The 14,821-nt window shown below is 39.9% G+C and overlaps 1 protein-coding gene across 1 annotated transcript in view; it reads right to left on the bottom strand.

Annotated features, from left to right (window-relative positions):
• The window catches only part of LOC118334825 (phospholipid phosphatase-related protein type 4-like), a 41,427-nt gene that overhangs the window by 21,409 nt on the left and 5,197 nt on the right, over positions 1–14,821 (bottom strand). The window contains exon 2 of the mRNA XM_035670898.1: positions 6,388–6,573. Within this exon, the coding sequence (XP_035526791.1) occupies positions 6,388–6,573 (186 nt within the window). The remainder of the gene's footprint in view (positions 1–6,387; positions 6,574–14,821) is intronic.

Genomic DNA, 14,821 nt, shown 5'->3' with positions numbered 1-14,821 from the left:
GTTGACTGCCTGAACTAGCTCGCAAGCTTCGCTCCATTTGTGAAAATGCAAACCATGCAGACATGTGCGGCACAAACATCTCATATTTACCCTCATAATCCTACCCTTTGGTAAGATTTTTGAACACACGTGTCACAATTTTTTAGAAAAGCTTCTGTGAAATCAGGCCTTTTAGGCCGCAACAATCCCAAGAAAAACAGCAAAATCCTGAAGAGTACAAAGGGAACGTATGGACATTCCTTTTGTACCTCATACAGACTAAGAGTTAGAAACTTTTGCATGCATGAAGGTTTTAGTAATTGTTATCTTTTACTCCTCTTTTACTATGTATAGTATCTGGGTGGGAAACATTGCAGGATCCCTATAGAGGTGGCACTGCTGCTGAAACTTAGACCAGCAGCAGCAGAGACCAGTGCAGCTGTGACACTATTGGACTGGTATGATCTGGACGATGAGCTGATTCTTGTCCTAGAGAGACCAGACCCCTGCATGGACCTGGTAGACTATATGAACTCTAGAGGGTCCGCTCTGCCAGAGCAGGAGGCTAAAGTAAGTACCTTACGGTGTTTTTCTGTGTTTCTGTATGTATCTCCACGTCCATCATGTCTTGTGCTTCTTTGCACAAACTTTACCTTGTAATAATTGCACATGCACAGTTATTGTTATGCACTGTTTAAAATATTCTTGCACACCTTATTTCTTGCTGCATACTGAAAATAGTGTATATATTTTCATTATAGTCTTTATATTTTCCGCTATATCTTTTATTGTATTTTTACACTTTTGCACTACATTTTCCCTGTGCTGCTGTGTGAACTTGAATTTCACCCACAGGGGATCAATAAAGGAGCATCTCATCTTATGTCACACAATTTACATGTCTCTTTCTCTCTCCCTCAGATAATAGTAAAACAGCTGGTTGATGCTCTCATTGAGATCCACTCCAGAGGTGTGTTCCACAGGGACATCAAGATGGACAACATCCTCATTGAAATCGGCAATGATGTCCCACGTGTCAGGCTTATTGACTTTGGCTGTGGCACATATCTGTCAGAGGGGATTTACATTAAGGAACAAGGTAGGTTGTCTTTCCTATAGTCCTGTTCTCTGAGCCAACCCAGCATCTTTGCTGTCTCGGTCCTCTACCTGTGTCCCTCACCATTAAACTTTTGTCTCTGTGTGTATTGTAGGGACCTACATCTATGGTTCCCCTGAGTGGTTCCTTAATGGGTGGTACAGGGCCGGACCAACTAGCGTCTGGCAGCTCGGTGTAGTGCTGTTTGGAATTCTGCATAGAGCTCTCCCCTTCCAAAACAGCACTGAGATCATCTATGGAAACCCTCCCATCAGAGACGGTCTTTCCGTAGGTAAGTCATAAACACAAACATACAGTAGAATCAAGCACACACAGAAACACACATAGAGCACAGTGTTTATATTCAAAACTGACTGTTGTTTGTCTGTCCAGACTGCCAGGGTTTTCTATTGAGCTGTCTGGTCAAGAGCTCAACGGTCCGACCCACCCTGAACACACTGAAGCACCACCCCTGGCTGATGTGATTCAGGCTGGGCCTCCAAGGACAACAAATTTACCTGCCAGGACCACAGATAGAGACCCGGGACCACAAACAGACCACGCAGGACTGCAGATGGACTTCCAGCACCCCTTCATCCAGGATCAGTGCTGCTGTAGTTCCCATGTATGGTTCCCTCTTTGAAGCAGAAGAAGTGACATCGAGGCTGGTGGACACAATGTGTATGTTGCAGTCTGCGGCAGAATTTTATCAGTTCAACGTGGACACAGCTACTGTTGTGTCAGTCTTCCTCTCTGACAATGCTTTAAACACACAGCTGTCCGTGGAGAGGGGATCTCTCTTTGAATTGCCTCTCCCAAGGTTTCTCCGTTTTTCCTTATGTGCGAAGAATTTTAGGAGTTTTTCCTTGTCTTCTTAGAGAGCTTGGGCTGGGTTGGGAGCTTACTGATAGCGGCCTAAATGATTCTCAGGGATGCAAACACACAGGGGCATCACCATGCATGCATGTCGATTACTGTGGCAAAAAAACATAACGTGATGCATACAGTTAGCGCTACTGCAATTAGACGGCTTCGTTTAGTGACATTACTAACCTGTGACTTATCAAGTTTGCATATACAACATATTATATTATTAGGAAAAGAAGTAACATTAGTGAAAGAGTTTCTCTCTCCAGATATTCATGTATGGTACGCCACACACACATGAATATACACGAATCCTGAAACTGGTCTGTGTATCCCGCCATCTAGTGGCGTCGCCATCAGTGGCAAGTCGTGATGAATTTGTGACTGTTGCTGCCTGCTGAGAGTGACAGCAGCATGGGTCGTTAGATTGATGACTTTACGCAGTGACCCCAGTTTCTGATGAAGGTACCTTATATGGATGGTGATCCAAGCAAAGGTTCAAATTTGACACATTAGTGAGACATTTGTTATGACAATAGCCAGAAATAGAGAAAAAAAACGAGCGCCTGCCTGCCACATTTCAGATGATGTACTGTGTAATACTACTGTACTAGCTAGTTAGCTTAATCAATCAAGAGTTGCATTTCATTATCATAGACAAGTTATATTAATAAAAATGTGTAAATACGAATTCATGTTTTAGGTATTCGGGTATTCAAGATTAATTAATGGCCTGGCATGCAAAAACATCTTAGTCCTCTGCTCGCCCAGGGAATCTATGCCAAGTGTATGGGCTCAGACGGGGCACTCTTCATGAAGTAAAGGCTTGTGTGTTTCCTAGACATTGTTGTAAAAAGTAATGTTACATATAAAGTAAAGAGAAAAGTAGAAAATTGTACACTTCTTAGGACAGCTTGCATCCAAATAATGCTTATTGTAGGGAGACGCCACCGCAGTGATAGCAACTATTTTACTTCTGGTACTTCCCAGGATTTGAGTATATCCGGTCTGTCGTGTTTGTTTTACAAATATAGATCTAGCTGTGAGAGAAGCAGCTCTGATACAGAGTACAATAACGTTAGCTATTGAGCTATTGATGTACTATTGTACTACAGTTAGGTAAAAAATCTTCACATGTGGCTCATCAAGTTTGCATATATAATGTATTCCCTCAGCTGAGAGTCTACTGACTCAGAGAAAACATTTTCAGAAGAGGAATTGAGGTTATTGAAAGGCAGCACACATTTAAGAGTTTATTTTGACTAGTTTGATGACAGTAATGAGGTGATTTCCAGAGGCTCCACCAAGAACTCCAAGACAATGTAGCTACGGCAGGGACACTTGAGAGTATCCAGTGGGACAGGCGCATGAGAGAGGTCGGGTGTTCGAATATTTCCTTTCTTTCGTTACACATAGAAACCTTGCACATTGACCTCAATGCGTTTTATTCTATTTGTTGTAAAATACACAACAAAAGATGGAGTCCTCACACAATGAGGGGGATTTTGTGGTCCTCTCACTCAAATGTATCTTGCATTAACTCGTGTGTAAAAAATGCAGAAAATTTTACCTCTTCTGAAAACTTTAATGACAGACCAGCTTGGATTTTCTGCATTTTCTGCACCAGTTAGATGTGAAAAGCACACGAACAGCAGGGAGAGCATCAGCACACAGGCAGAGAGGAGGGCCAGCTCAGCCTCTTGTAGCTGCGGTGTCTAATGCAAGATGCAGGCAGAGTGTTTTTTATGTGGATTTTTATTTGGGTGAAACTGGGTCATATTGTTTGGAATAAATATTGTCTGGTTTCCCCTCTGACGTCCTCTTATGCTCTGTTTGTGTTGCGCCTAGGTGTAACTTCTACACCTAGTATGGAGCAGGCGTAAGTTGGAAGAAGAGTCAGACCTAGTATCTGTGGTAATGAAAGCAGGAAAAATTTTGATCACAAAACCAGAAAAGAAAATCAACTATGGCAGTGCGTGAAAGGGCATTAAGACGCCAAAGAGTCTCACACCCGCTGGACATCTATTCAGAGAGTGAGCTGATTGAAATGTTGTGCTTTGGCAGGCAAGCCCTCTTCGAGTTAATTGAAGAGACAACAGCATGCCATTCATAAGCTGTAGTGAGAAAAGATTATTTAGAGTCTGTTACCATGGTAACTAAAAAACATAAGGACACTGAATAGCATAATTTGTCACAATCACATAGCAATAGTAATCATAGTTTGCTAACGAACAACGTTTCACTTAATACTTCTTAAACAGGCAACAACTTCTCTCCCACACATCAGTAGTCAATAAGTCCGCTGCTAATAACAGTCCGCGCCGTTTTGTTGTCAACATCCGTTGTCACTCACTTTCCATGTGTTGTGACTATTGACAGTATATATAATGGACAGAGCTTCGGGGTCTGAAAGTGTCTTAAAACCTGCATTCAGCAGGTGGAGCTCCATTGGCTGCAATAACACATGATCCCATTCACTTTAATGAAGAATGAGCCAACATGACACTTCAATTATGAGCTCAGTAAACAGTTTCCTGATGAGTTTATGGTCTCAGTCGCTAGTTTAACATCTTCTTCAATACATTATGATGTTCATTTAAATTCTGGTCCAATTTAATTTAAAATAGACGATAAAGCCGCGTATGTTTTTGGGCTACTTTTTGAATGACAGGTCATTCTCAGTTAGTCTGTCCAGCGCAGCACAGGAAACTCAGATCAAACTGTCAAACTAGGCAGTGCTGATCAAATATGAATCTAGATTATGTTACTGTGTTGCCTATTTCTCACTTAAAATCGTTATACAAGATTGTGTGTGAAGAGGCGAGCTGCCATTGTTTCCGGCTACGGACGAGTCAAAAGTGCGCAGCCAGTGAGCGCACAACAACTTGCAGTACTTCACAGCTGCTGGCTTTCTGTAGCTCCGTCTAACTGTCATGGCATTTTCAACTGAAAAAAAATAATCGTGTTTTCGTTAACCTTAGAATGAGCTGTTTTTTATTTAGAAGTTTAATTTCTAGTTTCTGTCTTGAATTTCCTTTTCAACGAGGATGCACTGCAGCTCAGAAAAATCCTTCTTTCGTTTTGGGGGTGTGGGCCTAATTTGGGATTCCTTGTGCGTCATCATCCAGGTTGTGGGGCTTGCCTCCACTTTTGGGCAGTCAATCACAATGTAGCTTAACCTCATGCCGTCAATGCCATTCAGTGACATAAAAGTGGGGAAATCAATAGAAATGTCATGACATAAAGTCCCAAACCAACAACTCTCTCAGCATTGGCCTTACAAGATTCAGGGTGATTTAAAACAGTAGATAGTGTGTTCAACAAATGAAATGCTGATTTTTATAAATTAGATGAGAATGTCAATATTAATTAATTGATGTATTTCATCACTGTTCAGTCAATTTAGTTTACAGCTCAAAAAACATGTTTAAGTGTGCAGTACAGTGACTGTTGCTGATACATGTTGCTGTTTAATGACAGAACAGTGGTTTAAACTTTTCAAACACTTTTCCAGTCTTTTCCCCATTTATTCAACACAGTTTTGTAGAACCAGTGACCATAACATTGGATTTCTTAGTGTGTAGGAGTGCTCCATATCACACCGCTCATGATAAGACCGCTGTTAAACTTAATGTCATAAAGAAATGTCATATCATGACGACACTGTAGCTTGTTTTGACATTCACATCATGACAATGTATTGTAAGGTAATGCTGGTATAGATGAGTTGTACTAAATGTTTTTTAAGAAGCCCTGTAGGAAAAGTTTACAAAACTAGCAGAAACTGAATCAGATTCTACGACCTCTGTGAAATCAGGGAAATTCTAATAAATAAATTCTCATCTGAAGAACATGATTTGAAACATTTCATGGCTGTATTTTTATGCTGCATACCACAAGTGAATTGAAATCAGAAAAGAAATTATGACTGAGAACTGCACTAGGCAATTTCACTCACTAACAAATGGCAGTTGGCTGAAAAGAATTATAGTCAACATGGTTAAAATGGCTGGCTTATTCCCATCGAATGTTAGTGTTGCATGGAAACCACTTAGTGCTTTCACTCAGACTCCCACAGGCTCTGGTCAGACTCCCACAGCATTATGGGCACATTTTTAAATCTGCAATGTGCAGGAGACCACTTGGTTCGGAAAAATGGTTTTCCCATTGAAACATCATTTACTACATATATTTGTCTATATTTTAACACATTTATTCGCCAGAGGAGGAATATTTAGTCATCTGGGGTTATCATTAAGGTTTATTTATGGTAACAGAATAGTTCATAGAAACACACCGTTGCCTTGTGAATAATATCTGGGTCACTAACATATATAACCACAATCTCTGAAACTAGACAGAGACAGGGCGTGTTAGCCACATGTACATACATACACATGTCGAGGTCCAGTGTGGAGTCCGAAGAGGCTTAGAGGTTTACTTACGGTGGCGGTGGGAGCGGCAAACGCCAAGCTGAAGAGTAAAGGCAGCGGGCAGACTTCCTGTCTGGGCAGGATGTAGGGCAGAGACAGACTGCGGTCATTACAAGTGTACCCAGAATGCACCGGCTGGAAAATATCCGTCAGTTCCAGGAAATAAAGACTGACAACAGAGGAGGCCAGGATAGGGAGCTGCAGTAAAGAAACAGCAACACAAAACGATTAAGAAAATTCTTCAAAACATCGAATGTAGTTCATCTAAAGCAGGGGTCTCAAACTCATTATTATGCTTAGGGCCACTGCTGGTGTTGCCACTTCAACATTTAAGTACAAAAAGAAACTGCAGTATAACAATGTATATTTTTAAAGTTTTCTAGCGCACCTTAAAATCAAGAAGGCATCATGGACCACCTATGAAGCTTTGGCGACCCCTAATGGGGTTAACAACCCTCAGGTTGGCAATTACTGATTTAACAGAAGAAGCTTAACTTTTACAAATGTTGTATGTAAAATGTAATGGAAAAACAAGGAGCTGAACAAGAACCTAAATACTCAATAAACAATAAAAATGTAATATTCTAATTTAATTGAGAAATTGTTTGGTCGAGTAAAGTAAAGTAAAAACTAGGGATGCACTGATACTAAATAACAATATGCCCAATAACCAGTGCCATTGTTTTTTGGTTGTATCATCTCTGCCTTGTTGCAGCTTAGTCTGTTTCTCTTCCCATCCGAGATGTGAGACTCCACCCACTCACTTGAATGGAAAGACATGCATTAGAAACAGGGAACTCAGGTAACAAAGTATTAGCTAGGTAAGAAAAGTGCTCAACCTTCACAAACCAATATAACATAGTAGTTTTTAAGTTTTAAAAACTTAAATGACAAATAAATGACCTTGATTCCTTGAATGTCTATTGAAACACTTTTACATTTAGATATTTGAGTTTTTTTTGCAGTTCACTTCAACATAATTAAAGTTTTCATGGAGAAGGGAGCATCTAGTGGCCATTAGAGGAAGTACTTGGAGCACTTAGATGGCTTCAACACTTAACCAAGGTGGCTGGTGGTTGAAATCATCACTATCATGTGAAATCCAAATGAGCAGGTTAAGGACTTTCCATATAGCAGTTAAACTACACAATATACAGTCTTTCATATCAAGGATGGACCACACTGACAGCAGCGTGTGTTGCTCTCAGATTTTTTTCACCAAAGCCTTGTTGTGTGTGACTGGTCAGCACTCTGACAGTCACACTGTCAAAAGGAATGACACACCTCTTTCTGCTGCAATCCATCTTACACTTGTCAGGTAAGCAGCACAGACACAGAGACAGAAGGACACACAGCTGCAGTGAAGATTGAGCAAGTCTGAACTTTCCACACAAGGCCAAATATTCACACTGCAAACTGATGATATGAGCAGAAAGAATTTTACTTACTGCACTTTGATACAAGACGATACCCAGTGCTGTAATGATCTTGCTAGGATGCTAGACTTGCGAGATCACGTGAGAATTCATCTTGCAAGGTCTCAAGCTAAGTGCTTGTGTCCAACCACAGTGGTTTGGACCAGTAAGCGTCCTGTGAGGAACTGCAGGCTGCTCTGGCATGAGCAGTGGGCATGGTTTAACGCTAGATGTGTGTGATATTGCGGTTTTGTGCCGTATTATTGGCATTTTTGTTGTTATTGCTTATTATGTTGTAAGGGGTACAGCATGTTTTAAAATATATCTGGAAGGGATCTTTATGTTACTGCGACCTGATCAATTTACCTTAAAAGTATTCCAAGAGGTGATCAAGATTGTGGCTTTTATTGTGGAGCAGCCATCGGAGAAAAAAAAGAAAGTATTTGTCCCCAATGTTAGCACTAATGAGTCTACACAGGATGTCCTCAGGGTCTTAAACAGTTTAAAATCCAATTATCTGCATTTTAGGCCTTTAAATGTCTTAAATATAATTTTGAGACGTCTTAATAGCCTTCATATCCTTTATAGTTGTTTTTCCAGTATTGACGTAAAATACAAGTATGTCTTAAATTGCATTTATAATAGTCTTAAATAAATAATAAAAAGTAATGTCTTAAATTTAAACGGTTGAAATCTGCGAAACCCTGCTACAATACAACACTTCACCAAGGTAAACAGCACCATACACTGTACCGTGCTGTTGGAAACTCACACACTAATTACAGCACTGCACAAACACAGCGTTGCCATTTCAGTGTCGTACCTTTATTCTGAAGTAGTATGTCCTTCCACAAGTCAATTATCTCAACAAACTTGTGTGACAACCTTAAGGCAATAATGCACAGTTGGTAATTTGCTTATTTAAAAGCAGCTAAGTCATGTCACGTCTACCCTTGAAAAATATGTAATCGGAAATTTCATAACCGGTAGAGCTGAAAAGATTAAATTAATAAATTAATTTGATCGAGTCTGTTATCAAGAAAAAATGGCAAACATTTCCTGGTCCTAGCTGCTCAGGTTTTTCTTAATATGTTATTGTAAATTGAATATCTTTGGGTAGGACTGTTGGTCAGACAAAGGAAGCAGTTAGAGGATGTGACCTCAGGCTCATTTTTTTTCTTTTACTATTTTTTGTCATTTCTTAGATAAACAAGTAAAATGTTTTATGTAAAAAAATATCTTTAAATTTATTAATATATTTTAAAATAAAGAAAATAATTGTTAAGTGCAGCCCTAATTTGTGGCACTGCGCGCACACACAGCCATCACACGCGCTCCCTCCTGGACCCCTGCACAGATGTTCACTTTATTGCTCTGTACTAGCACGATTACAAATTGCAAAATGATGAATAAACGATGGATAAATGACGGATATTGCCTCAACGTGTCTGTTTCTGGAGTTAGAGACTGCATCGTGCCTTGCTTCCCTGCTGTTCAAATTATCAACTACATGATCTGCCTTTTCGCCTGAGGCGCCCACATTTCTGACTGCAAGAGTTATGTAAAGACCTGTCATTGACTATTTCCACAGCCTGCAAGCCAGGATTACCCATCAGGGATGCTTCAGTCCTACAATTACACATTTACCAACTCTTACCTTTCGACAGCATGGCAACACCAACTATTTAAAGTCAGTGTGCCTGAGAGTCAAAAAAAATCTCTAAGTAAATATGTAAATTTGCTTTGACAATGTCATAACCAGACAATAGTCTACAGCCATGCAAGCAGCTATGTGAGGTTGTGCTCAGGCTAACTGGTGCTTTGAGCGAAATGTCCAGTGTGTAACATTTAGGAGGATCTATTGTCAGAAAAGGAATATAATATTCATAGCTGTCTTTTCATTAGTGAACAATCACCTGAATATAGGAATCATTGTGTTTTTGTTACCTTAGAATGGGCTATAATGTTTTTATCTACAGAGGGAGTGAGTCCTCTTCTACAGAGTCCGCCATGTTGGACTACCATGTTCCTACAGTTGAGCTGCAACTAATAATTGTTTTCGTATCGATTAATCTGCCAACTATTTTCTAGATTATTCATTAATCAGACAATGATGAAAAATGTCCATCCCAGTTTCTCAATGTCCCAGGTGAGGTCTTTAAATGTCTTGTTTTGCCAGTTCAAAGATATTCAGTGTAATATGATATAAAACAGAGAAAAGCGGGAAATATAGCTTGAAAAATGACTAACAATAAATCAATTGTCAAGACAATTCACGATTATTTTTCATTGATCGCTTAATCGATTAGTTGACTAATCGTTGCAGCTCTAGGTAGGAACTTTCTTTTGCTGAAGGGGAGGGTGAGGCAAGGGCATTGGTGTTTAAAAAGTATAATGTTCACCATGTTCAACATCTTATTTTAGTGAGGTGCTAACATTTGCAAATTAGCAAGAAATACAATACAAATACAGCTGAGGCTGATGGGAATGACACAAGTTTTGCAAGTATTTGGTCATAACCCGAAGTATTGGGAAATACTTTTTAAATCATGGTTGCGATAGAAAAGTCAGTAGATCACCAAAGTGACTCCAATTCTTCCTGAGGGGAACATGAATGTCTTACACAAATTTCAAGGCAATCCATCTAGAGCTGTAACAAATTGACTAATTGATTAGTAGACTGAAAGAAAATTAGCTGCCAACTATTTTAATAATCCCTTAATCATTTAGCAAAAATTCAAATATTTCCTTGTTCCGACTGCTTGAATGTGAGGATTTCCTGTTTTGATAGTAAACTTTGAGTATTGGAGTGTGGACTGGACAAAATAAGCAATCTGAAGATGTCACTTTGGGCTCTGGGATTTTTTCACACTGTGTAGACTAAATGATTAAACGTTTAACTGGTAATTGCAGAATAAATCCATCCAGTAGTTGTCGAAACATTTCACTCAAAACTGCAGCCATTGGGATTCATCCTTTGGGGACCATGAATGTTAGTTAGGCAATTCAAAGAATAGTTGTTGAGATATTTCAGTCTGGACCAAAGTGGTGGGCCCAGCGCCCAACTGTAAGACCACCAAAAACTAGGGGTGTAAGATTCTCAAGAACACTATTGATTCTTAATGTTAGTGTTTTTACCCTGGGACTGATTTTACATTTTTTATAAGAACTGTCATTCTCCGATACATATACATATTTATTCCCAGTGAGAAATGAAAAAAATAATTCAAGTGTAGGAGGCTTTACAAAACAGTTGGGTGTCAGTCAATAATACCTGCAGTAAAGCTTGCTTCCTGCCCCGAGGAGCTGCTCACCCTACGAGAATTTCAATACTCCTTTGACAACTCTGGGGGAACACTTCATGCTTGCCATTTCTTCATGGAAATAACAAAAGAAAATAAAAATCTGTATCTAGACAGCATATGACATTATTAGCATGTAAAACCTGTAGTTGTTGCTACTGTTGTTGCTGTGCACCTTTGTCTCTCTCTCTGTCCTTCTGTCTTTACCTCTGTCTCTGTCTCTCTCGCTCTCGCTCTCGCTCTGTCTCTCTCTCTCCCCCCATTAAAAGGAGTTATTCCTTTGCGGTCTGTCACCAATTGCTTCTCATGGTGTACTGTTGGTCGCTAGCAAATATAATTATAAGGAGTTAGTCTGACATACGTATTTGAAAGTGTTCCTGAGATAAAAATAAAACTGAATTCAATTGAATCGAAAAACCTGAACATGCCAATGACAGTTTGGACACGACAGTCTCTAGCTTGTTGGAAGACAACATTGTTTATCAGCAATGTTTAAAAAAACTCCTGGAAAATGTCCTGGGAAAATAATTTTTTGCAAAGAGTGGGAACCCTGTAACAACATCTTGTCCATGTTCTATATCTCAAATTATGCTTAAACAATTTAGTATCATCTTTCAGCTTTTTAACAAAAGAAAGATAAGAAACAAAAAATAACAACTGAAAGCTAGTGGGAAGCTACCCAGGAAGTGGGGCAGCACTGTGGCTCTGTATTCCATAGCTTCAGCTCATTTCAAGCCAAACAGATGTGTGCAGCAACAAGGCAACAGAAGACAGCCGACTTCCCTGGTGTTATCAAGGTCAATGATGGGACTCAGCCCTTTCAGTCTCGCTGAATGACCATGTTTATCTAGGCTTACCAATAGGCCAGACATTTTACAGAATTTTTTTCTTTGCCCTCTTAATACCAAATGAATAGGTAGGTGCTAGTATTCCATCCAGGCAAAAGAAGCCAAAAAGGAGCAGGTTGTGAGCATTGAACAATACTAAAAAGATTTTTAAATAATAAATAGTCAGATAGAAGCCTGAAAGATTTCAAACATTCTGTCAACATCATTAAGTTGCTCTATACATTGACTGAAGTTGAATCTTAGAAATTATAAAAAGGAAAATAATCTATGGCAAAATACATATATGGTAAATGGACCACTCAAAGCGCTTTTACACACATTCACACAGCGATGGGAAACAGAACAGAAACTAACTCATTCATACACATTCACACATCGATGCTATGCATCGGGAGCAATTTGAGGTTCAGTATCTTGCTCAAGGATACTTCGACACTTTTTGGGGGACGACCCGCTCTGCCTCTGAGCCACAGCCGCCCACATATATGAAATACCTAGTGCGAAGCTAACCTGGGAATGTGGCAGCACTTACATTAGCTGTCTACTACATAAACTCAATTAATGTTATGATCACATGTGTTAGAATCCAACTGAACTGAAGACCCACACGTCAGTGATGTCACTGCATTAACAGTCATGCAGTCGCTAATGTTTACTGACGTATGTTTGACGGGATGTAAATCCTCTGGGGTTTACTGTGTCATGCATAGCTGATGAAATGAATGCATCGCAATGATAATTAAAGACATATTAACCAAAGCCTTAGTGGACCCTGAACACACAGAAGAAACTAGGCTGCAGTAGGGATGTTTTTCTCCTCTTAAACGTCTCTAGCCCTGAACACACAGATATAAAAATACACCCCATTCAGAGGGCCATGTTGCCTAGCAGCCAGTTAGTGGGTAGGATGGTGTGACAGCGTGCGAGATAGAAAATGTAGGAGACATGGAGCATCTCTGTCAGGAAGAGAAAGAAGAAAGGAGTAATAATTACGATAGATTCAGGATGTTTTTTTTTAACCCAGAGCAAGGAAAATCCAGCCTGTGATCACCCAACACTACTAAATACTGATGTGCAATTTCGTGTTTTCGCCAGACAATATTGTTGATTGTGGAAAAACAAGCCAGACTGAAACTATCCTTAATCCAATGCTCTGTTTACAGTTAACACGGCAAATTTTCAAGGAAATCATAAAATCAGCAAAAACTTTGTGACAGTTATCCATAATTCACTATGCTGAACACATAATATACTGCCCTGCCTGTGGCTCGGTGGGATCATGGTTGGTTGATCTAGAGCTTTAATCAAATAAAATATTACACTTTTATACATACATTGTATATATATACATTATATTTCAATCTAATTCTGTCCGAGCCCAACCTACGGCAGCATTAGTGGTGTCGGGTCCAATTGGGTTCAGGTAGAGAATCAAAGCTCCAGGGAGGCCAGAGAGACACTCCACCACCCACCGACATGTCAGACTGTAAAGATATACGGTGACACAAAAACATGACAATGTGCATCATGCAGCTGAGAACATTACGAGTGGTGTGGAGCGGGGTCACCTGTCAGTGTTCTCCCGTCCCACCTGAGCAAGATGCAATCAGATTTAGCCTGCTTTGACCACTGTTTTTTTCTTCTTATAGCCACAAGCAGCCCGTTCCTGACTGATGGTGCAGACACTGGAGATTACATCAAATAACGACACTGTCTGTGACAGCTCAGACAGTCTGATTCCCAGACTTACCCAGAAACTCCAGTTCCACTTATTGTCCCCAAGACCCTCCTTGCCACTCCAGTTTTTGCATAGTTATAAAACTCAGGACCACCATGTTGAATTATTATCAACAACTATAAACTGTCATTTAAATATCTAAAGTGACAGTAATGGTGCTTTTAAACTCTATGCTACATCTGATAGTAATGCTAACCATGTACTGTTGTTCTGCCACCAGCAGTTGATTTTAAAACAGTAGCAACCACTACTACTGTAGCTGTTGCCTTAACACATTGGTTTACGCTTACATCCCTTTTGTTCCATCTACTGTGCAGGTAAATAATGATAAAGGCACTCTTAAATCTACTCCCCAAATGGCCTTGCTGTTGCATTATCTGTACGATATTCTTTTTTATTACAAGCTGTTTTTGTGTCTGCTTTTGTTTATTTGGGACCAAGCAATGACCTAGTGCAAGGCCCTATTGTAATGCAAGGAATTATTAGGCCGACCCGAGCCAGCGACCGCTGGAGGTCCCTGTTGAAATTGCTCGATTTCTTACCTAATTATTATTTTTAAGCGCCTTTGACCTGCATTTTGCCCCCCTGAACATATACGAAAACTCAATTTTATTTGGCAAACTCCGAAATTGACACACTTGAATTTCCCATTTTCACCAGGCCTGACAACTTTGCCAAATAAAATTGAGTGTTTCGTATATGTTCAGCGGGGGCAAAAATGCAGTCAAAGGCGCTAAAAATAATCAAGTAGGTATAGAAATCGAGCATTTCAAATAGGCAGGACCTCCAGCGTTCGCTGGCTCGGCCCTAAATTAACTTCCTCTGATTACAAAGGGCCTTGCACTGGTCATGTGCTTCGGTCCAAATAAACAAAAGCAGACACAAAACAGCTGTAATGAAAAAGAACTATCTACAGGTAATGCAACAGCAAGGCATTTGGGGAGTAGATAAGACTGCTGTCATCTATTTACACTGCACATAGAATGCTGACCAAAGGCGATGTAACTCAACATGTCAGTTAAGGCGCAACCAGCTACAGTAGTATGGTTGCTTACTGTTTAAAATCAACTGGCTGGTGGAAGAACAACAGTACATTGGTTAGCATTACCTATCAGATGTATCGCCATAGAGTTTTAAAAACAC

This window comes from Morone saxatilis, unplaced genomic scaffold (genome assembly GCF_004916995.1).
Source record: "Morone saxatilis isolate NCDOM2014 unplaced genomic scaffold, NCSU_SB_2.0 Contig23, whole genome shotgun sequence".
Lineage (NCBI taxonomy): Eukaryota > Metazoa > Chordata > Actinopteri > Moronidae > Morone > Morone saxatilis.
Note: the sequence above shows the minus strand (reverse complement) of the source record. Positions and strands in the feature narration are given on the sequence as shown.